This window comes from Thermobia domestica, chromosome 2 (assembly GCF_964235325.1).
Source record: "Thermobia domestica chromosome 2, izTheDome1.hap1.1, whole genome shotgun sequence".
NCBI classification, from domain to species: domain Eukaryota; kingdom Metazoa; phylum Arthropoda; class Insecta; order Zygentoma; family Lepismatidae; genus Thermobia; species Thermobia domestica.
This window is the reverse complement of record NC_137455.1, coordinates 129,917,687-129,942,715: the sequence shown is the minus strand read 5'-3', so window position 1 is coordinate 129,942,715 and position 25,029 is coordinate 129,917,687. Positions and strand designations below refer to the sequence as shown.

Sequence of the window (25,029 nt, the reverse complement as noted above, 5' to 3'; positions counted from 1 at the left end):
ACAACGTACTTAACGTGTATCTGCCTTATAACAGGGTGTAATTCCAGAATTTTCTTTGGATATAAAAGACGAATCCACGGACAACCATAGTAATTTCTTTACTAATCTGATAAAATAACAGCATACTCTATAGCAGTCATTTCTAACTGGATGATTGGTGACATCACAGTTTGCTGCTCGATTTCTCAGTAAACTCTTTACACAGAACATGGAGAAGGCAGCAAAAGTTAGCGTTGAAACAAGACAGTGGTGTCAGATAAACATGGCGTAATCGATGGTTTTGCAAACACATTTATTCATGGATTCATGACTAAATGAACACTGTCAATCTTGTTTTATTCCACACTACCTAATTCGTTCCTCCCCTATTTGCTCAACCTGTTCTCTTTCTCCTGCCTCTGATCGTAAAACGCAGCTCCTTTGTCATACGTTCGTGAGCTGGAAATTATTGCCATATTTCCTAATGAAAATTCGTTATGGGGAAGGCGAACGATGACGAAAACAATATTATTATCGCCCATCGGCGAACTACGAAAATTTTGACTTCGAAGCAAGTATATTATGATAAACTGTTGATGGAACTAAACTGATGCATGAGTATAACTACCAAATTAAACTTAGGAATGCATCTAAATATTTATTAGTGCCGAAACTTTCAATGGAAACACCATCTCCGTCAGCAGTTTGCTTATTTACATAAATACACACATAAATTCAATCACATTTCAATTTATTAATTATTACTATTATTACTGTTTTTATCTATTTAGGTTTTTCGGCATATTACGAGCAAGCATCACTATATTTAATATTTTTCTACTTAAATCGATTATTTAAATTTAAATCACTTGTATTTGATTAAAAAAGAAATAAAATTTACATGATGATCCATTTCTTAATTGGTAAACTATTGGAATTCAGGTTTCTTTATTAAGTAATGTTAAAATAAAAGCGAAATCAGGAATTTCCTGATATTAATATTGTATTTTCTGCAAGGTGTTTCTCAGACATGACAATTACTCGTAGCACTACAATATTTTTCACCCAACATCTAAGAGTGTGTGTGTTGTCACTCTTAATCTTGCCAATTATTCACAACTCAGCCCAATATATATATATCAAGACGTATGTATGTGTTGCTACGATATGTAAAATTCTGAACTAAAAATTGTGAGTATTGAATGTTAAATGAATTCAACAAAAATTAGATACTTCGTTTAAACTTGGATTATTAAGATCCTACCATCACACAGTATGGACTAAGGTGGCAGTTTCAGACTGACATTCGATTGGCGTCTAAGAATGGTCATAAATACTGCATTTTATTTCTGTTTTAAGAAAAATAAATTTGACTTAAAGTACAGATTTAAAAAAAAAAAAAAACATTCGATTTAAATCAATCAACCCCGTATACTGGTAAAATATTTTTCACAATCATAAGTCCTAATAAGTGACTGGAACAGGAACGTTAGTGTATCTGAAGCTATTGTATTTGTTGCAAACTACTCTTCATGGGTATGGTTTATGCATTTTGTTTCCAGGGCAATACAGTTAAGTTTAACCATACTTGAAATGTATACTGAAAAACATGAAATATGATTGAAACAGCAGTGTGAGTTTCTGACACTTCTGACGAAACGTTATAAATAAGTCACTGACGAAGGTCAGGGTTCCCACTGAAAATTCCTGAGTTTAATTTGATACATCATGATTATCACCATCCACTTGCTCCGAAAGTCATTTTAACCACAATTCAAGAATAATGAAAAATGTAAAATACTCGTTTAATTTGCGCCAACATTCGTAATATTTTGATGTACTAGGCAAATGCATAAGTCTTGTAATATTCTGTTACACATTATACCTGTATTTATTACAATATAATTAAAACAGGTTAATATTCAAAGTACAGTCCCTCGTACTGGATCGCCTGCAGCCACTTTCCTGTCAGTTTCTAGATTACATGTCGATAACACGTTTTGTCTTTAGAGACAAAGAAGTCAATAACTGCTGTTTCCACCTTCTGCTAGTTGGTAAAACATTGTGATTTCAGACAGCGCATCATGGACCGAAACAGGCCATAATTCGAAGGGGCAAGTTCAGGATTATATCTTGGGTGTGACATCAGTTCGATCCTATCAAGTTCCTGTATTTTTTGTTGCGTTTTCCCGAGACGAGTGTGGTTTTGCGCTATCTTACTGCAGTAGGGCGCGCTTCCAGTTCACCAAGCAGGATATTTTTGGCATAGTGCAGCATACACCCACTCCAACTGTTCAGAATAAAAGTCGGCATTGATGGTACAACCGTTAGGAACAAACTCGAAGGGAATTCGCCCCTCGTAATTCCACCACACATAAAGTACAACCTTATGCTCGAAACGGATCATTTTGACGCCCGGTTTTGAAAGTTAGCCCTTACTCAACCACTCTTCTGGTACATTTGCATTTCGCAAAATATCTACTTTTCTTCACATATGACAATCCATTTCAGGAAAAGCAAATCACGCGGATTTTCCAGCATCTCAAGTTGGTTTGACAATTGTCGTCTACTGGTGAACTGTTTTTCCTCATTAGCGTGTCGTATGACCTCAGAATCTGGTACCTTGGGGTGGTCGGACTTTGGCTGATTTTCGACATTTCTACAATCTGCACGAAATCTCCTGTGCTGTGGTTCACTGCACAATGTTTTTGGGATGCTGCCGCAGCGTTATGCCCGAGTTCGCACTCATACAGTAGCAGTTTACGTAATTTATCAGACTTGTTGAACACTCATTGTCACTGCCACTAAAAACAGACTGAAGATAGAGACGAAGTGGCAGCCTCCGTGTTAAATAGTCTCCTTGCCTGCCACACTACCTCTTAGGCCAGTTAGACCTTGTACTTACGGTGGATCACGGCGTATACACGCACCTGCTGTCTAGATTGGGGAAATATTGCAAAGCTTATGACACAGCCTTGCATCTACAGAAACTACTAGATACGACATAATAATACTAAATGCAATGTATTTTCTAATTTTTTGTGAAGGACACAATTAATAACGCTACATTCATCTATATTTAATACATATTCTATACTATTAATTAGTATAGATAATGCAGTAATATTCAATATGAAAGAGTACACAGGATGCACGTTGGAACAGTCAGAGGTTCATTTTCAAATCGTGTAAATACCCAAGGAGATGTTCTACTTCGTACAACCTTCATCATTTCAGCCCTAAACTAGAAACATTACTTGATGGTAAGAGTAGAATTCCATGTTAGTTTGTACATATTCTTATCTTTAGGCAATATATACTTAAAATGAACGCTGAACTCCAAGCAAGCAAGCTATACAAATACTTATTTCAATTCATAAAACAGTACAGAGGTATATTTACCTTTGCCTGAAGAAAGAGGTAAAACCAAATGTCGGGAATAAGCCATAGGACTGCCAACGTCTGACACATTTAGAAAGCCAAGTATCTGTATTGTTTCTGATATATACTTTTTTACAGTCTCAAAGTTTACAGTCTTGCAATATGGCTACAAAGAAAAAGAGTACATATTATTTAAGAAAGTATCTAGAAACAAAAGAAAATCCTTTAAACGTAATTCTTTTGCTGAACATTTTATTTCTTTCTTTCTTTATGTTGAGCATGATACAATACTTTCTCAACCTGGGGGTCGCGACCCCTAGGGGGATCGCGAGAAGGTTTCAAGAGGATCGCGAAGTAAATGAACTGACCAAATTTGATTTTAATCCATTTACTTTTAGGGAAGTTACTATATCCACTATATAAAAGAAATGAATTCTACTATTATTATAACGAAATACTTTGGATAGTTTAATAATTACCTGTACCTTAGGCAGAAAGTGCTCATACACAAGCACTATACCTAATATAATGTTAATGTAAAAATAACAAAAGAAGAATGTTTTTAATATATGTAAAAAAATATATTATGGGATAGTATTATGTCATTAGTTGCTATGTAATTGTTTATGGATACCTAATCATCTTGTATGTGTGCATGACAATTTGAATGAAAATACATAAAAGTGTATCAACTAATAAACCATTTGATACCGTTCACCGACTTTATAATTTTGATAGAAAAGGTGAGAATAATAATATGTATAATTATTAAAGATATTTTTACATGCAAACTATTACTACCACTCGAGATTCATATATCATCGATCGAACCAGGTTGACGACTACCCTTGGTGAGTCGTTATAAAAATTTTGGTTTACCTCACCCGGGAACTTGCTGTAAATTCATATCCCGAAGCAAAGTAAGGGTGAATTTACTTTTGTAATAAGGTTAATGAATACAAATTTCACAAGACTTAGGAGTGGTAGTATAATTATAAGAAAAATGAACGGTGAAGCCATGGAGAATGAATCCAATAATAGTGACAACGGTGAGCATAGTGTAGCACCAGGAATGACATCAGAAGACCGAATCTTGCTAGCCTTACAGCGACAATTGATTCAGATGTCTACCGAGTTAAAGCAGACGATAGAGCAAAAGTCCGAAGAATCCAACAAGCAATGCGAAGAATTGAAGCAGACGATAGAACAGAAGTTCGAAGAATCCAACAAGCAATGCGAAGAATTGAAGCAGACGATAGAACAGAAGATAGAGCAGAACTCCGAAGAATCCAACAAGCAATACGAGGAATTAAGCATGGAGCAGAAGTCAGATGAAACGAAACAATTAATTATCCAGACGATGAACGATATCACCTCGCAGTTCGAGGAAAAGTTAAAAGGAATATCTGAGGAATGCCAGGATAATCACAATCACCTGAGCCAAGAAATCAGTGATGTAAAAAAGGATTTAGAAGTAATAGAATCTTCTGTTCAACAGCAAAAGATTCAGGTCATCAATAATTCTAACAACATACGTGCAAATACGCAATTGATAGCTACTCTACAGGAAGAAATTAGGACGCTACAGGTTAAGGACAACACATACCACAATAATATGGGTAGTGATCGCTTGGAGTTTCCCCATTCACCAGAGATGACTTCGCCTTCACCTGTGTCTGATGAGGATATTATTTTGGAAGAAATTCATCCGAAGAGTACAGATGGGCGGAAAAGGGATGGTGCAACGACATATCACGTCATGGATAGGAATTGTCACCCAATAAGTACACGGAATGATAAAAGAAAGGTAAAGTTAAGTGTTAAGATGAGTGAAATACGGGCTATGAGTAAATTCAGTGGTAAATGTAATGAAAACGCTACTTCTTTCCTGGAGAAATTTCAGGACGAATGCAATATAATGTGTATAGATAGATCACAATATATGAAATTAATCCCTCATGTATTACTCCCACCATGTTCTTTATGGTTTAAAGCAGTACGTGATCACATCAATACATATGAGGAATTCAAAGCGGCATTGATCGCGAATTATGAAAATGACTTTTTGCTTGCAAATCGAGATGCCACCATTAGAAATCAACATTTCAATCCTCGTTTGCACAAATCTGTTGTAGAGTTTGTTGTAAATACATACAACGAATTAAAAGTCGTTAATCCCTTGCAATCGGAATCTAGAATAATAGCATCGATTCGAAATTTTCTTCCATTTAAGTTACAACAGATCTTGTTTTCTACACAGTGTATGAGTTTCAACCATTTATTAATGCTTGTCCAATGCTATGAAACCCAATACCATGCTATGAATCAACAAGCAGGAGTAGGTAAAAATAAGAATAATTCAGATCATTTTGTACCTGTTCGGAATCTAAATATCAGAAGTGTGAACGATACGGAACACAACCTAAGCCGAGTAAATTCTAGCAATCAAAACGAGCAAAATAGGCAAAGTTATGTAGGGAATCCGCCTAACCTAATTAATCGTAGCAATCCTTATGTTAGACCATATAATCAAAATAGGTTTAAAAACAATCGGAATATAGGGCGAAATTACAGGAATACAACAAGCTACATGGATAGACGTAATTGGAGGTCAAGAGATGGCACTTCGTATCAAAATCAGAATCACGATGAAATACATGTACAACATATTGTGGAACCTAATCAGGATTGTGCAGTACAATGTACTTTATTAGAATCATATGCAAGTATGAATGTAAGCTGATTACCGTTAATGAAATTAGGTTAAACCCATATCAGTTATAGATTCTTGTGAACTTTTATTTTTAAGTTTATGTGTTAATATCAATAATGAAAACAATTCTTATAACTTCGCTATACAGGCAATATGAGGAATTATAATTCGATTCATAATTGATTAAAAGCAAAGATTATTTATATTAGATTGATTTGTGTTGAAAACTTCAGTGTCCAAGATTATGTTACGAATAAGATCCATTCTATTAAACTAATTATTCGACGACTGTCGGTATGAGCTACTTTATTTGTTATTCGAACAAGATTCTTCTTTATTATGACATCTTAGTGCTACGATGTATACATTAAAATACACCATCTAACTTATTTGTTATTCAATGCGCCCTGGATAATGGTAACTCATGTTTGTTTCTTACGATTTTGACTTCGCACCCTTCAAAGATTAAATAAATGGGCGACGACATTTTAATAATAAAATATAATAATAATGTAATGAATGATAATGAAATAAATATAATTAATGTAATAAAAGATAAGTATTAATGAAGTGAAAGATTTGTTATAAATGTATCTATATCTATAATATGTAATGAAGATACATACGAGGGGCGATCAAAATGTGATGGACATATGTAATGTAAAACCATTATTGTGAACGGACCAGTGGTTCTTGAAGATAAAAGCCAAGCTCGCTTATGACTTTTATATTCAGTCCAATTGTCGGGCGACATTTTATATAACGAAATACTTTGGATAGTTTAATAATTACCTGTACCTTAGGCAGAAAGTGCTCATACACAAGCACTATACCTAATATAATGTTAATGTAAAAATAACAAAAGAAGAATGTTTTTAATATATGTAAAAAAATATATTATGGGATAGTATTATGTCATTAGTTGCTATGTAATTGTTTATGGATACCTAATCATCTTGTATGTGTGCATGACAATTTGAATGAAAATACATAAAAGTGTATCAACTAATAAACCATTTGATACCGTTCACCGACTTTATAACTTTGATAGAAAAGGTGAGAATAATAATATGTATAATTATTAAAGATATTTTTACATGCAAACTATTACTACCACTCGAGATTCATATATCATCGATCGAACCAGGTTGACGACTACCCTTGGTGAGTCGTTATATTATAGAGATAGATGGATATCGTGAGATCTCCGCAATAGGTATATATTAAAAATCCCACACAAGCTTATTACAAACCAGAAATTATAAGGGGGTCGCTGGCAAGAGGATGTGATAAAATGGGGTCGTGATAGGAATTAGGTTGAGAATCACTGCTCCAGAGGAAGTGGTGTGAAGAAAAAATTACGTATGCATTCAAGTTGCTACTGCATGAGATAAAGATTCGCAAACTGCATTCAATCTTTCGGAGTTCTGTATCTATATTCTGTGATACTACGCGATTGCTGGCAACGTTCCCTTTATTTAATGTTATTCCATGTTAGCTACACTGAAGTAAAGCCCACGAAGGATTCTAATTGTCCAGATAATTTTTATTTGGGTGATGTGTGGTTCTCATCGCCGTTTTTTTTTTTTTTTTTTTTTTTTTTAATCAACACCGACAGTTGTGAATTTCCATTGGGAATTGAATCTGGGATCAACTAGAGTGAACTAATTTCCAAAACAAAAGACATTAAGCTGTATTATATAATAAATAGAAGAAATAACTTATTTTATATCACACCAATTCCTCTATAGGTGCAAATGATATTATATACAAATACAGAGTAAAAAATGCAATATTGGACCACGCATCGGGTTAAACTGCCTTTCCCTAAATCTTTTGAACAAGATATGATAATAGAACTTTCATTATACATTTCAACTTTTGAGCTTATACGAATAATATGAATAAAAAGTTATATAAAGTTTATTTATACAGAATTACAGGGATTTTTGAGTTAACGGGTTTCCCAAGAAGCAGATCCATTTAAACGCCACTTAAGAATGAAAAGTGACAGAAAATTTTTTATACAAATGTAGTTCCAACATGGGTAATTTGTTCAACGAAAACAAACTCAGGCAATTTCCACTTAACATACACTAATTTGTTCGCTGCGTTACGAGTCACCGATGGCTCGTGAGATACTTCATTTCTGTGCGGTGACGTTTTATGCGTTGTATTACCTATGTGCGTTTGTGTATTTTTGTTTGTACAAATTTTTAACATTACTAGCATCCACGTGCTACACGAGTCACCGGTGACGCGTCCTGCTTTGGCGCCATGTAGATTCTGTTCAGATTCTGTCAACAGATGGCTGAAGTGTGAATCTGAAATACCGTGTCATCTGTGGAGAGAAGCTCAAAGTAAGATCTGTGCAAGAGTCACTGCTGACTCGTAACGCACCGACGGACAAACCTTCAACGAGGCACACGGTGACTCGTATAGCACTGAGGTCCAGTTTTACACTGCCGCAGCGAACGTGTTAATATGATTCTTTCTTAATTTCTACACATATATACAATGAGGTAAAGAACATAGAAATAAAATCTCACGAATATATATATCTAGTTTATGCAAAATGGACACTTGTTCACATTTGATCCTATGATTAGTTACACAACGCATGCTCTAGCTTATATGCGGCTTTTGACGTGCTGCACTGAGTCTCAGACCCAGAGCGCTTTTACTAGAAATCGTACTATTCAATATCTCAAATATTACAGATTTTATTCTTGCATCGTCTGCAAGTGCACTCTTATTGGTTATTATAATCCGGTGATTCTCAATGCTACCTGTAGAAATCACTGCTAAAGTTATCCCACAGCCTAAGGGATAACTGAGAACGACGCATCATTGTAGTGTATGAGCAAAAGAATGAGAAAAGAGATTCACCGCACAGAAAATAGTTCTAAGTTCACTTCACTAAAATAAAAAGAATGTCCAAAATAACATAAAACTATTACAGAATATCTTTTCCGAAAAGAAAGATTACATTTCAGTTTACATATCTTCCAGGGGGCCGCGGTGGCTCAATGGTAGAGCGTTCACCTCTGGTGCTTGGGGTCCCGGGTTCGATCCCGGCCCCCGCCAAGTGAACTTTGTGGTGGACAAACACCGTATGCGAGGGTTTTCTCGGGGTTCTCCCGTTTCCTCCCATTTTCTTCATTCCACCATTTCATTCATTACTCATCGTCACCGTCTCCTTTAGCCTAACCGGCATAACTGTGGGACGTAAAACTCAAAGATTTCATTTCATTTTTACATATCTTCCACCAAATTAAGGTAGAAAAATTCCGTAATGTTGGTGTAAACTTTTAAGAATACTAACATAATTGCGTATATGCAAATACTTACCAATTTGTTGAAAACAAGTAAGATATCTGGATTAGAAACGAAACGATTGGGTGAGACCGCAGTGCCCGGCTGTTGACGGTAGTGTTTGGGCAATTCCATACTACGTGAGAAGCAGTAGAACAGCGGTGTCCAATGAATTGAGCAGAGGGTGATAGTGTAAAATGGGCGGCCTCTCTGATTTCTAAAGAAACAAATAGTTGGCGCTCTGTTTTGTGGTGCGAGTGTGACGGAAGTGACAAGTGTGTTGGGAGTGTCCCGAGGGACAGCGTCCAAAAAGATGACGGCCTACTAAATTCATGGCAAAACCATATCTGCAAATGGGGATAGTGGTCGGAAGAAGAGTCTTAGTGACAGGTATTGTCAAGCGTTAAAGTGGAGTGTCACTCAAAATCGTAGTGCGATCGCAGTGTAACTAACGAAGGAACACCTCCCACAGTTTGTGTCAAATCATAGTCATCGCAAGTTGCATGAGATGGATGTACGCGGTCGGGTTGCACGGGCGAAACAGCTGATACGGGATCCTAGTGCTCTAGGACGATGTCCATTGTACCACTAACATGCAACATGGACAGCCGATGACTGGAAATTGGGACATAATTTGATGACTCGTCGTTAACATTATTTCAAACTACAGACCGTGTATATGTGTGGTAGACGCCCTCAGAGGTGTATGATCTGCAGTGTCTCCGCCCAACCGTGAAACATGATGGCAGGTCTGTGATGTTGTGGACGTCAATATCTGTATTTCCGTAGATCCTGTACTTATGATTACCGATCACGTCACTGCTGTGATTCTGTCGTCATTTTAGGGGATCATGTGCAAATGTACATCCTATGGCACAGACGTTGTTTCCTGGGAATGATGTCATATTTCAGGATGATAATGCATACATTCATGCAGCTGGAGCTGTTGCGGCGTGCTTTGAAGAACATTGGGATGAAGTTGAACACCTCATCTGACCCTGAATCCCTGAACCTGAATACAATTGACCATCTGTGGCCCATTTTGGAGACAGGAAATCGGCGCAATTTCCAACTCAATTCTCTCTCACGGAACTAAATGATGCACTGCAGACGGAATGGTATAATACTCCACTTGCTACCACTCACGACCTCTTAAGACTCAATTCCACGTCACATTAGAATTGGTCTTTAGGCAGAGGTAGTCCAACGACATCTTAAAATCTGTTAAGTTGCACTATTCTCAGGTATTTTCATTACTTCGTAAATTGATAATGTATGTTTGAAAATTACGCATAGTCGTAAAAACCATCCTTTTTTGAATTTATTTACATAATCATAAACGTAGTGATTGTACATGATTTACATTGGTGTGAAAGTTGAACCATTCGCCTGCAATTAAATTCTGAAGAATGATATTTACAAGGAATTGAAAGTTAACTTCTATGCAAGAAACATGGTCATCACTAGTATCTTCACCGAATTTTCGGCGATGGTTTGTAACAAAATTGCTCCCTTGAGTGACTATCGACTAAATAATACCCAGTTCCTTGGCATATGATGGCTGTACCAAATCATCCGTTGTGACAAATAAGGTAATCAACATACAAATCATTCTGGATATGTTGATCAGCCCTCTATTTTGGAGGTCGTGTTCCTATGTCCAATGATGTGATTCATAACTTTGATTGTGCATAACTTAAAATAAAATTTTTGCCCAATCATACTTCTCAAGCTTGTATAGCAGGTCAAGATCTACCACCACGCCAAGTTTGATCCAGATTGGACGAGTTCAATTGAACTGGTTTTAGGGAGAAAATTAAATTAAACGAAAAGAATTACACATTCTATATATGTACCCATAAAGGTATGATTCATTTAACTAAATACTGAACTCAAGATATTTTGAAGCCATGATAATATTTTCGCTTTCTTACTTAGATCGTGATTATTATTGTGTGATTGGATCTTTATAATCATACAGACATGAAATTGCCCAAATGAGCATTAGCAAGATTTGTAACATGGAGTCTCGAAATTATACCTTAACTTATTCCCAAATATTTAAGGGATATCAGGGAATCTGTGATTGCGTAAAGTAATCGAATAGTTAAAAGGTGATGAAATTCTGTTATATAAAAAGGAAAAATGAGTGTACTGGAATTATCTGATGCAAAATATGTTATTACCGATATTATTATAACGAGAACACACTGAAAATAACGCACTGTATTAGTGGCACTTTTCTGTTGATATGTTGGAGATTTCAAACTAGTCACCATAGAGTCCAAGAGATAACGCAAGAAACATGGCGGCACGTAACAATACTATGTCAGTGCGGCTGAAGCAGGTGAGTGCGGTGATGGAATTTCCCACAGCAGGTGACGTGAAATGAAATTAAATCTTTTAAGTTTAACGTCACATGATTATACTCTTTTAGGCTAACGGGGGAGATGATTAAAGCAACTGAATGATGATGGACGAATTGGTTTTAATTAGAAATGGAAGGAAACGGGGGTACCCCGAGAAAATCCACGGGCACGATGTTGTCCACTACAAATTTACTTGGCCGGAGATCGAACCAGGGACCCCACGCACTAGAAATGAAATCTTTGAGTTTTACGTCCCACGGTTATGCCGGTTAGGCTAAAGGAGACGGTGATTATGAGAGATGAGTGAAATGGTGGAATGAAGAAAGTGGGAGGAAACGGGAGAACCCCGAGAAAACCCACGAGCACGGTGTTTGTCCACCACAAAGTTCACTTGGCAGGGGCTGGGATCGAACCCGGGACCCCAAGCACCAGAGGTGAACGCTCTACCACTGAGCCACCGCGCCCCCCCCCCACGCACTAGAGGTAAGCGCTCTACCACTAGGCCACCGTGCCCCCAGCAGGAGGTGTGTCCCCCATTGACATGCGTTGGAGAATAACAGTTATTTACTGTGACATTTGTGCAGACATCAGTACAGTAAGACGATAGCCTGTTTGTGTTCGTACATAAAACTCCACGGGAAAGAGCCTTGCCTCGTGGTTGATAAACAACGAAGTGGAAGAACACGAACCTCAACGCATGAACGAATTACAATCGTGTTAATGAACTGATTCGAGAGAATCGGCACATCACATAGGCACAGTTTGCTACGTGTAGTCTATCATGGGAGCAAGTGCAGGCCATAATCGCAGATCTTGGACACCGAAAGTTTGTGCACGGTGAGTGTCACAAACAATGATTTCTGACATGAAACAGAACAGAATGGACATTTGTAAACAGTTGCTCCAGCGCCATGAATGTTAAAATGGTTAAGTTCTAGAACAACATCGTCACAGGTGGTGAACTTGGGCCCTTAAAATTTTGACCTGTACACAAGAGCCCCTCCATGGAGTATCCCCTCCACCAAAAGAGTTTAAGGCTGTGGCTTCGGCAGGGAAGTCATGCTAACTAGTTATCTGGAACGATCGTGGTCAGATAAATGTGAAATTCCTGGCTAAGGGCACTGTCATCAATTCTGATCAGTACTGTAAAACTCTGACAAAATTGAATGCATGAATTAGACAAGTTCGTCCACAAATGGAGATTTTTATTCGGCACGTCAATGCTTGCTCTCACACTAGTGCAATAAGATAAAGTGCTTCGGTGTCACTGTCACAACTTATCCTGCATATAGTCCAGATTTGGCTCGATCAGATTATCATATGTTTTCCGAAACTTACGGACAACTGAGAGAACTTCATTTAATTCTGACGATGTAGTGAAGCAGGAATCCAGACTGTGACTCCGTCGCCAAGATTTACAATTTTACAATGACGATATTATGAAATCGATCAACGTTGGCATACGGTGGTTGTTTGCCAGGGTTACCACCTGGAAAAAATAATTATTATGGTCTGTGGATGTACAAGACGTTTGTCTTATATCAATAGCTTTAACTGTTTTAAAAAATTAGAAGCATGCTCTCGTATTATAATTATTATTATTGCCGCTGGGAGAGAAATGTTGTTGATTACTGAAGGTTCAATAATAACCGTTAAGAATAAAACAATGAATACAATGAACAAAAAAATAATATATTCCTCGTGTGGACATATTATGGATAGCTAATTACCTGTGGAGTTGGAGACAAGACGATATTTGACGTCAAGTTTCCACATTTGAGAGTGCCTTGAAATGATGCAAAATTTGCTTCGGCCAACTTCTGGAACATTGCCTGAACACTCTAAAAAGAAGAAAAAACATATAAATAACATTATTGTGTAATTCTTGGAGTTGTTTAATTATACTGTTGAACACAGATTTTTGTAATGGAGACATAAACAGTCATTTTTGAGTAATTTTAGGGTGCTGAACACAAAAGTGAAATGACATAGGAGATTGGCTCTTGTCTTGAAAGTTACAGAAGGAAAATGAAAAAGATCCGAGAATAATGAGAGGTTAATCTATTTCTTCGATTTTTCATGACGGAAGTCGCAGTATGTTCAGACGTTCTACGCATTTTTCATAGCTATGTATACCAGAACCTTCGTGCTGTTTTTATATATAAAGTTTATGCCTCTTTATTCGAAGGGAAGTGGAAAATTTTACGAAAATCCGAAAAAATGGAAGAGTTTCTAAATTTAAGAATAAATATGGCAAATTCGTGATTCCTATACTGAAACCCGCAATATTCACAAATTTTACACATCCGTCATAGCTACATACATTCGGACACTGTACTGTTTTTTATGCACAAATTTTATGCCCCTTACTTGAAGGAAAATAGAAAAACATCAGAAAACAAGGAAGAAATGGAAGTGTTTCTAAACCTATGACGAAATTTGTTAATTTACGATTTACATGTTCGAACTCCCAATATGTTTACAAACTCTATAGATTTGTTATAGCAGCCTACACTACGACATATTGTCCTCTATGTAAGAACTATATGCCACTTCGTTCGACGGGAAACTGAATTCTTTTAAGAAAACAGGGTGTGAAATGGAAGTGTTTTTAAACCTATGATGAAATCTGACAATCATTGGACTGCCCCGATTTGTACGATCTGTCCTACTTTCAGTCAGAAGTACACAATTAGTCGTATTACTAACAAAATTTCGTTATCATTGTGGTTTGCTATCATTTTGTCCCCTGATGCATATTATTACCTATACTTTGTTAGTGAGATTTCTATTTTGAAGAAACATTTTGCTCGTGTTTCGGTGTTGTTTTATTTGTGTGTTGTTAAGTGTTGTAAAAGTAAGGAAAACATGCTACGCACATGTATCAACAAAAAGCAGACAGTTTCTGCTACTTTTTTCGGTGAATCAATATTTGCCTTGAGTAAATGTTCTTTGATAAGAATATTAAAGAAAGCTTATACCTTTTTGTATTTTGGTTGCAGAATAGGGAATCAGGACAAATCTAAACCCTCCACTTTCCTCAAAAATCATGTTCAACAAATCTCCGCTCGGTGTGTACATGAAACGACGCAGGACGAAGACACATTCACGTATGTATCTCAATTATTTTCAAGTAAAATCAAAGAGAGAATATTTGATGGTCTCCAGATCTAACTAGTTCAAAAAGATGAAAAATTTGAGGAACAGGGAACAATGAACAGGGTAAATGATTTCATCAGAACATCGCAACCATCGAGAAGCATTACAGAGAAACGTGGAATAAATGCAATACTGGCGGATTATTACTGGATGATACAAAAAGAGATGCTCCACAGACTGAACACAAGAAACAAACAAAACGTTAGAATCTGAAACAACTGAACGAATTTCTGTCAAAAGAATATCACTGTTATTTTTCATAAGTATTTCCTTGATCTTCCATTTTATTTGTTTGTCTGTCCTGCACAATGATGTATTTGGTGATTGTAAATTTTGGAAAACATATTCAGAATTCCAGGATCGAAATCGCAAAGATTCCCAGATATCGTCACAAGTTTGAAAGCACTTCCTTATTCCTCTACTTACATAAATATTTCCTTCGAAAAAAATGGCATTAACTTTGTGTATAAAAATAGTACAAAGGTCTTAGTAAATGTGGTTTGTAAAGTGGACAGAATTTGTGAACATGTGAAGTTCCGTCATGAAAATGCAGAAGTCAATAATTTCCCATTATACTCGTTTTCTCTCCCTCTCTCTCTCCCCTATAACTTCAAAACAAGACTCAAGCTTGCTCTTTCATTGACAATTTCGTGTTCAGCACCTTAAAATTACTCAAAATGGCTGCTTATGTGTCCGTTCCATAAAACTTACTAAAATTTGACTGTTATGTTATGATTGTTCGGAAAGTCGATTTAACATTTTTTCCGTTTATTTCTTAGATTTTGGCAAAATTACAGTCATCTCCAAAATGCATACGACTGTTTGAGAATATAATATACTTATACATTTCTTCGAATGTACTATAAAAGCAAATATTGTCTCTAAAAGTTAAAATTACAGATTAAAGCACGAGAATCTCCATCACAAACCTTAGCAGATAAATTTCCTTCAGGCAGACAAACTGCTCCATCACCCCCAGCTAACTCAACCAACTTATGATACAAAGGGAGAGACGTTTGCAATCCATGTTCATTCTGAGATGCTATACACATTATGTTCAGTTTGGCTGGAAAGGAGAATGGTAATGGAAAAGGCGATGCGTTTTCCCTTTCATTCAACGTACTTAATGAATGTTTCAAAGACATTGGGCCGACTCCTGTTGCTCCATCTGTCACCAGCACTACCTGAAGGAAAAGAAACAATCAACGAAAAACAAAATTAACAATTACTTCAAATATACTTGCTAATGGATGCTATAGGATACATATTTATAGATTAAAAATAAGTGTTGACTTTGTATCCAGATGACAGCCCAACACCTGAAGTTTTAACGTGCATAAACACAAAGAAAGATGGGGATAAAAATCTTCAGAAAAAATTTTTCTTCCTATGTTCCTGACTCTCCCGAAAGCAATATTTTAAACACAGAAAATAAGCATAATCACAAAATGTTTAATCATAAATCTGGAGGAAAGAATCGTACTTAGCTATTAAACGTTAAACCAATCAAGCCAAAAGAACTGGTACATAATCCCATGAATCCCCATCAGATACTACACAAATTTAAAATAAATAATAATATTTTTTTTTTTTTTTTTTTTTTTTTTTTTTTTTTTTTTTTTTTTTTTAGAAAATAACATTTAAATTTACAAAACCTGAATACAAAGTCAGTGCTTTCTTAATCGTAATGCTACAAACACAACCAACTTCATGCACAGAGCTTTTAGTGCTGGTATTAAATAAATCTGTAAGTAGAATTTATCTTAACTTTTTGTATGTGAGGAAGGGTGTGAGGAGTATGTGTTAGAAACTATTACGTTAGTCAGATTATATATAACTAACAAACTTATCTCACTTTAAATAATGCCTGTTCACAAATCTCGACGGAATTGGGGCTATTTGAGCCGAACTAAGAAAGATATTCAACTGTGCATTAATTATGAGAAGCAGCGGCATAAACTTCCGTTCAGTTTTCAGTTTGTTGTTCATGTAAAAGATTGGTCTGTTTATTATTCACAATTTATTCAACAGTTGTCTGGAATATGAATCTTTCCTTAGCAAGGTGACTTGCAACACCTACTACCTTGGCCTGTCATAATGTTACACACAGCAAATAAGGACCAAAGTTTTGTGTTCATGTACTGACTGAAGCGTCTGTATTTGTGTAAGTCAGAATGTTTATATATTTCGAACATCATTTCGTCATCTCTTTTTTTTCACCCCACTAGATCATTAGTTGTATGTGTCACAATGGCAGCAGAAGCTTACTCTAATATTCTGGATAACGAAATATCCCAATACATAGTTTCACAGTACAGATTCATGTTACTATTTCTAATAGAATAATGCAAATTGCTAGAGTTACTTGACAGTAAAAAGTTGGTAACAATGTTCAACGCATTGGCCGGATCAATGTGCTGACCCTATCGAACATCTATGGTACGAATTGTAATGTCCGATAAGGGACAGGAGTGTTATACATTTTCGGTTCAAGTAGCTTGCCAAACTATTAGAACAATGGCGAAATAGAACCTTCAGTTCTTCGTCAACTTACGAGAAATTCATTTGAAGAATGATTACCTTGATCGTACTCATGATGAGTTGCAAAAGGTACTGATATTGCGGAAGTGTTCAATAGATACATTAGACTCTGTCTCATGAAAGGTTTAGTGAAAGGGTTATTATGTAAATTTTTAGTGTGATTATGTTTTCCCTACAATGTACCTCACAAGGTACTGTTGCAGGCATCTAAACTACGGAAGTTCATTCAGCATTAGGAGTATGGCAATGAAATTTGTACATGGTCTGTTAATTTTACTGTTTGCATACAAGGACTTCGTACATTAGTAGATTAATGTGTAGAATGAAAATTTACTACTCACTTGGCATGGTGTTGTTGTTCCCCATTCCTCTAGAACAAGACAATTGACAGCGTGTAGTGCCACTTCAATACAGGTTTTGTCATATTCTTCTGCAACTTGCAACTTCGACTTAATACCGTCAAAATCTCGTGTAAATGGAGATAAAATTTCATACAAAGAAGAAAAAGCAACCTAGTAATAAAGAAGACAAACAAAAAGTAAGCATAATCTATATGCTGGCACAAATATTCACTTAAAAGTGTATCACATCGAAAGAGAACTATTTCCACAACACACACATATTTTTCATTTCGCATAATCTGTTAATAGACGTAATTACAACTCTTATTCTTTCTGCAACAAGAAAATATGTGATACACCTATTAATACAGAATTGGTATCAAGATATTACAGAACATGCAATGAAAACAACTTTCTTTTAACACAGTGTTAATAAATGAAGCATCCTTGATATTTGTGTGTGCAGTTATATTATTTTTGTATGTATAGTTTAGCAGTAATTTCTATTCATTACAGGAAAACAAACAAACAAACACACAACCACACACACACAAAAAAAAAAAAAAAAAAAAAAAATCAGAGTAAAAGATCCCAACTTCTAGGACTGGAGCGAGCATTATGAATACTTGCATATAATAAGAAACTGTGGGTCAAGTAAATAAAGTCAGAAATGAAAAAATGAAATCTTTAAGTTTTATGTCCCACGGTTATGCCGGTTAGGCTAAAGGAGACGGTGATGATGAGAAATGAATGAAAGATGGTGGAATGAAGAAAGTGGGAGGAAATGGGAGAATCCGGAGAACACCCACGAGCACGGTGTTTGTTCACCACCAAGTCCACACGGCGCGAGCTGGGATCGAACCAGGGACCCCAAGCACCGGAGATGAACGCTCTACCACTGAGCCACCGCGCGGTCATATACGAAGCTCCACGGTACTATCATCATTGGTTAACATCCCATGAACCGGTTACAAAACAGCCGAAACTGGCACTGCACCAGAAGAAGGTCCCCTTATGTGTTTGGTGGACTGCTCGCGGCATCGTGCATTGGGAACTGCTATCAGCTGGTCAGAGCACCAATGAAACTGTGTACTGTCAACAGTTGAACCGCGTTCCTGAGAAACTTAAAACTCGGGAGCCAACACTTTTGAATTGCAAATGGGTCCTACTGTTACAGGACAAGGCTAAGCCCCACGTGGCTAGGATAACCCGGGACACCATTCTATGCCTTGAATGAGAAAATATTGCATCCGCCATACTCCCCGAAGATTGCACCGAACGATGATCACATGTTCCATTCCTTGGACAATCACCTTACAGGACACCAGTTCAAATCCTTTGTAGAGGTGCAAAATGCACTTGGTATCTTCTTTGCTTCACGGCCCACCAAGTTTTACCGTGATGGAATCCATGGTCTTCCAGAACGTAGGCAGAAGGATGCTGATGGGAACTATTTTTGATCTTCCAGGTACGTTTTAGGTGACATATCGATGTTCGAAGGTGGTGGGTGAAAAAGAGACAGAACTTTCTTGGTTACATTTATACTTTCAAATGTGCGTAGCTCGGCCCCCTAAATGGCCTAGACTCAAAGAATACTTTCGCAAAATTAACAAACCATCACATCAGGAAGAAGATAGAGGGGATTGGCTCCAAGTATGGCTCTTTTTTTTCTCCTAGCCTACAGTGCTTTTTAAATTGGCTATTACTGATATATGTTGTTGATAGTCCCATAACCAACTACAATGTTTTCAAATAAATGCTTCATTTTCCAACTCATTAACAAAGCTTCCGGACATTACCTATTAAGAAGACATGAGTTAACGCTTATCATTGTCTCTCTTTGATAATATTTATATTATAGCACCTGAATAAATTCATTGAAATTGTAACGAATATAAAAAAAAAAGTTGATTTTTAAAGCAGACAGATTGACACAAGATATATATGTATTTTATGCAACATATACTCACCAAAGCTACAAATTCCAATTTTGTATGAACTGATAAATAGTCGAGTAACGTATTTACGCCACTAACTGCAAGGACCTGCTTCTGCACAGTATCTCCTGTTTCAGTCACAACGACCGGGGTGGCCGTTGATAACGACACATCAACTACAATAACTGTTGGCATGATCCGTACTTCTTACAAATACAAGCAATAAACCATCATTGGTAGTGAACTAAAATAAAGAAATTAATAAAATTGAAATTTAAGAAATGTACAAATTTTTAAAACCTAAATAAATATTATATATACAGGGTGAACCTTAAAGATGTGCACAAACTCCGGGAGGTGATTCGACACCAAAGGAAGACAAAAAGTCCTGTTGCATATTGTCGAATTACGCGTCATGTAAAAGTGACAGGGTTGCCAACATGGAATCGAAAATCGAATCACAATTGGAACAGAACAGAAAGATTGCACTTACTTCGGGAAGTAATTCGTCACATCAAAAGAAGACAAAAGGACTTCTTGCACGGTGCATTGATGTGCACATCTTTCTATTCAGTTCCAATTGTCAGGATTCGAGTTTCGATTCCAAGTTGGCACTCCTGTCACTCGTACACGACGCGGAATTAGTGTTGTAAATAGAAAAAAAAACGTTCGTATTTTTTCAGAACTGTACGTTTTTTTAAACAAAAACATTGTCTCTCGTTTTTTTTTTTTTTTTTCAAATAGTCATTTATAATGCATCTTACATCTATTTAAGTATGAAATATTTTTATGTACGCATGATCACCGTAAAATGCAACATAAATTAAACGCTACATATCGACTAACAATTCGGGTTTCAGTAGTTTTCATCAATATCAACTAAGAAATAAAAGTAGAAATGAAATTTTATTTTTTCGTGAAAGGAGGCCTTTAAGGTTGGTTTAAGGGGACAAGTTTTGTCGATAGATGGCACTACAATCTTTGTATCTCTCCCATATATTTTTTATTCTCTTACCAATTTCAACCTACAGACTTCAAATTTTTAGAAAAGGAACTTCATAATCTATCGAAGGCAATAATCCGTGCCCATTCTTTATTTAGAATTTTCTTCGTTGTTGAAATGGATATCCAAACCTTTAACAATGGAACTGTTTCAACAATGCAGAAAATTCTAAATAAAAAATCGGCACGGATTGTTCCCTTTAATAGGTTATGAAGGTCCTTCTCTAAAAATTTGAACTCTCTAGCTTGAAATTTATAAAAGAAATTGTAAATTTTCGTGAAAGGTAAAAAATACATAGGAGAGATACGAAGACTGTAGTGACATCTATCGGCAAAACTTGTCTCTTTACACTAACCTTAATAAGTACGAAAATAATGTCACGAACAGTATAACATTCAAATTACTTGTCTAAAGGTAAAAACTAATACTAATTTGCCTACTAGTATTTTTCTAAATATCATATATAAATAATTTGTCGACTAGATATATATAATATGCAAAGCCGGCTCCACCATATGTGCAACACGTGTGTTTGCATGGGAGCGATAAGTTTGGAGGATCCAGCAAAATTTGTCATTAAGTATATTACTTAAATAAAATATTTCTTGTTGGAAATAGACTTCATGATGATGGTAGTTACATTTACTAAGCTGATCTTCTATTTGAATACTACATTAATAAATTATGTTTAGGTCGCATTAGTTTAAGGTTACATGGACAATGCTAAAGCAAATGGTCAAATAAATCCAAGCACAAATTGCTTCATTGTTGTCAAATGCAAGAATTCAATTCTCGAATACTATCAAATATCTGTTTCATTTAGTTAGTTATCACAGTTTTGATATGACAACTAGTCTTGTTTTTGTCAGAAACAAGTTCCTTATCATTGAAGATAGAAACAAGTTTTTTTTAAAAAATGTTAACAGATGTAGAAGATTTGTGAATGATATCCCAGAAATCATAGTGGTCCGGCCTCTTGCAAATAGTTGAAAAGTGACCAAAAGTACACGAAAAAGTGACCAAAAACTCATCGTGCCCCTTTTTTTCCTTTGTCAATTTCTCCAGCACCTCTTTCTTTGTTGTTTTGTTTCATCTTTTCTTCTTTACTTCTTTTTGAGCTTCCTCCTTTCGTAGGTTTTCTCAGTATGCTTTGTAGTTACGGTAAGTAGACTTAGCAGATGTAAGAAGCTTCTGTGTAAGTGGAACCAGTTCTGGCCTATTCCGAATTTCTTCATCCTAGACATTATATTTAACTTAGCATTGAGAGTTCTCAAAATAATGAAATATTCAAATTCATCACCTACTCTTAAGAAGAACATACAAAAGAAGCATAATACAAGACGAACATGATGAACCACACAAACACACACACACAACGTTGAGCGGAGCGTTAACTATTACCAGAGATAACTAAAAGACTATTATGAGAGAAGAAAGAATAGACACAGAAGGATTCTTAACCCCACCTTGAGAGCTTAAGCATCCACCAACCATCCACTGTGCTTCAGAAAGAATAAAAGCTGAAGTGAGAATCCAGCTGACTGTTTCACATGTGGCAGCAAGTACTGAAATTTTTAGAAGAGTAATGAGTAACAAGTTTCTGCCTTTTTCCATCTGTTTTATGATATTTTTCTTAGAAAACTGCCAATGCAAAACATAAATCACTTTAAGGTAACTCCATAAAAAGTAACTTTTTGTGACAAATTTGAAGAAAAGTAACTTCTAGTTTTAAAAAAAAGTGACTCGCTTAACCCTGATATCCTTCCTGTCAGGGGTGTTTGGAGGTACAGTCCCCTTTGAAAGACCAAGTTACAAAACACACACGAAAACACTTCTTTCCTGCGTAATAACCATTCAACGGAGGCGTGCACTTGCATACTTCGGCTAGATTCACTTGAAGAGCCATTACGGAAAAACACCAACCGACCTGTGCTAGGTGGCCACTAAAAGCACGAATGATATCTAACAGTCAGGGCAGGAGCGCAGCTTTTATGGTTTCTTGTGATGAGTCAGCACACTGACTTCAGATAATTCACTTCACTTCACTTAGTACTCTGTGATTAAAGACCTCATTACAGGTGAATCAAAGTTTAATTGATTAACTTTTATTACTGCATTTTTATGTAAATACGCATATCACACTAAGAACATATTTGCTCCAATTCACTACACTTCTCTCACATGCAACTCCCCTCTTATAGTTTTCGCTCTACATTTATGTATTTCCCTCCATCACAGCAGGATACATAACACAGTGATTTTCAAACACTGTCAGATCATGCTCTACTGCCTCCTCACCTCATAACGCATCAATCCCCCAATACAAATTTATATGTATTGGCGGATTGATGCGATATGAGGTGAGGAGGCAGAAGAACAAAACAACTATTTAACTTATGTTCTCCTCCTTATTAATGACTCTATAGCGAGGATCTTTCTAACGATTGTTACTCTCATTATCACATTTCGTCTGATTCTGTTTATTTCTCCGTACATTTTGTATTTCGGGTCCGCCGTCTGCGGCAGTTAACCCCCAACATTTATACCCAAATCGTAAAAGAATTATAATTGGAGTGTTCAGCACAAGGGGTTCCAGAAGCACGTAAAAAACAAAATTTAGAGGGGAAATAGATGATACAAGTACTTAGACGTAACAACGTAACCAAATCTAACCTAATCCATTGTAAACTAACCTAATATCAGCAGAAATAAGCGAAATTCTATCATTTTATTTATTTATTTGAAAAATTATGCTGGACCCCTACACTAACATAACATCAAAGTTCTAGAACACAGGTCCCCCTTCTCATTTAGCTGCAATAAAGACAGAAAGCACCGTGCCCTACGGGGCTCCAACCGCTGACGCTTGCTTCGCATACTATGCGAGTTAAATATTAAAAATTGATACAGAAAGGAACCAACCTAACTACTAATCTATATAAGGGAGACCTGTGTTCTAGAACCTTCCCTTACTTAGCTAAACTAACCTAATGTGAACCGAAATTACCAAAATTGTAACATTTATTAGAAAATAGGGCAGGCCCCCTGAACATAGGCCTTATAAATTTTACAAAAATTACTTCTGGTGACCCTTTTAATTTACTTTATGATAAGTTTTTATTTTCATGTCGCCCAGCGCAAACCTCTTAGGGGATAATAAGAATATTAGTGAATTATAATTTTTCAACAATTCATTCTAGTGGTGTGCCATTAACTTAAGCCATTTAAATTATTATATTACCAAATTTAAGTATAAATATGTCGTTTCCTTTTCTTGTGGATCTTACCTGTTAATACATGTTAAAAGGATCTCACTTTTGAAGAGATCTTCGAACAAAATACATTCATTTGTCACGAATCTTCCTCTTTTTCCTGCCCTATATTTGAATGATATTAATGGGCTTTAACTTAAACAATAATCATTTGCACCCATAGAGATCCAAACTGCATACAACTGTTTCAAGTTCAAAACATCAAGTTATGTATTTTTTGATATGGCGACAAACAGGAATTCTCTGTTTCACTAATGACACTACAAACACTTATAATGTAAATATTTTATATAAACAGTGCTGTAAAGCCATGTTCATTTAAACATTCGTGCGGTGCCGTTGCGTATTTGTTTATGTATTTCTTCTTCTTCTTTAAAAACACAAAAGGTAAAATTAATGCATGGAACATAAATCATGTAGGCTACAAGTGTAAAAATTATGATATGTAAGTCACAAGAAGATTTTTTTTAAAATGAAAACTAAATTGTCCAAAAGTATGTCACAATCAGAGAAAGGAAATGTAAAAAAAAAAAAAATCAAAATCAGAAGAGAAGTCCAACAATGAAAGAGGATTAAATATCCAGATAAACGGGGCTATAAAGGTGGGAGGAAGTGAGAAATGTATAATGAAAAAACTGTAAAGTTAGAAGAGGATATATGAACAAATAATGTATTTTCTCATTCCCTGAATCTAAACTCAAGTCATTGCACCTCTTTCCGTACATCTATCACTGTAATGTGTGAAAACATATGACTGAAATGAGCAGTTCATGTTATCATTCATAGATCGTTATAAGTGATGTGAAATAAAGCAGATTGTTATAATTATAGGTAGTAAGTAGGGATGGCCAAAATTTTCCGGATTCCGGAAATTTTGTTGTCCGAAATCGGAAAATTTACTTTCCGGAATTCGGAAAAATTCCGGAATTCGGAAAAATTCCGGAATTCGGAAAAATCCGGAATTCAGAAAAATCCGGAATTCGGAAAAAATCCGGAATTCGGAAAAAATCCGGAATTCG

The 25,029-nt window shown here is 36.0% G+C and overlaps 1 protein-coding gene across 2 annotated transcripts in view; it reads right to left on the bottom strand.

Annotated features, from left to right (window-relative positions):
• The window catches only part of IntS14 (integrator complex subunit 14), a 38,622-nt gene extending 14,246 nt beyond the window's left edge, over nt 1–24,376 (bottom strand). The window contains exons 1-6 of one of the 2 annotated variants that reach the window (XM_081746029.1): nt 24,026–24,376; nt 19,769–19,979; nt 17,799–17,969; nt 15,846–16,100; nt 13,488–13,598; nt 3,382–3,526 (exon numbers count right to left, since the gene is read on the bottom strand). In XM_081746029.1, the coding sequence (XP_081602155.1) occupies nt 3,382–3,526; nt 13,488–13,598; nt 15,846–16,100; nt 17,799–17,969; nt 19,769–19,930 (844 nt within the window). In that variant the 5' untranslated portion in view covers nt 19,931–19,979; nt 24,026–24,376. Of the gene's footprint in view, nt 1–3,381; nt 3,527–13,487; nt 13,599–15,845; nt 16,101–17,798; nt 17,970–19,768; nt 19,980–22,204; nt 22,225–24,025 lie in introns of those variants that run through there. The other variant, XM_081746038.1, reaches the window with a different exon arrangement.
• Between the last annotated feature and the right edge of the window lie 653 nt (nt 24,377–25,029).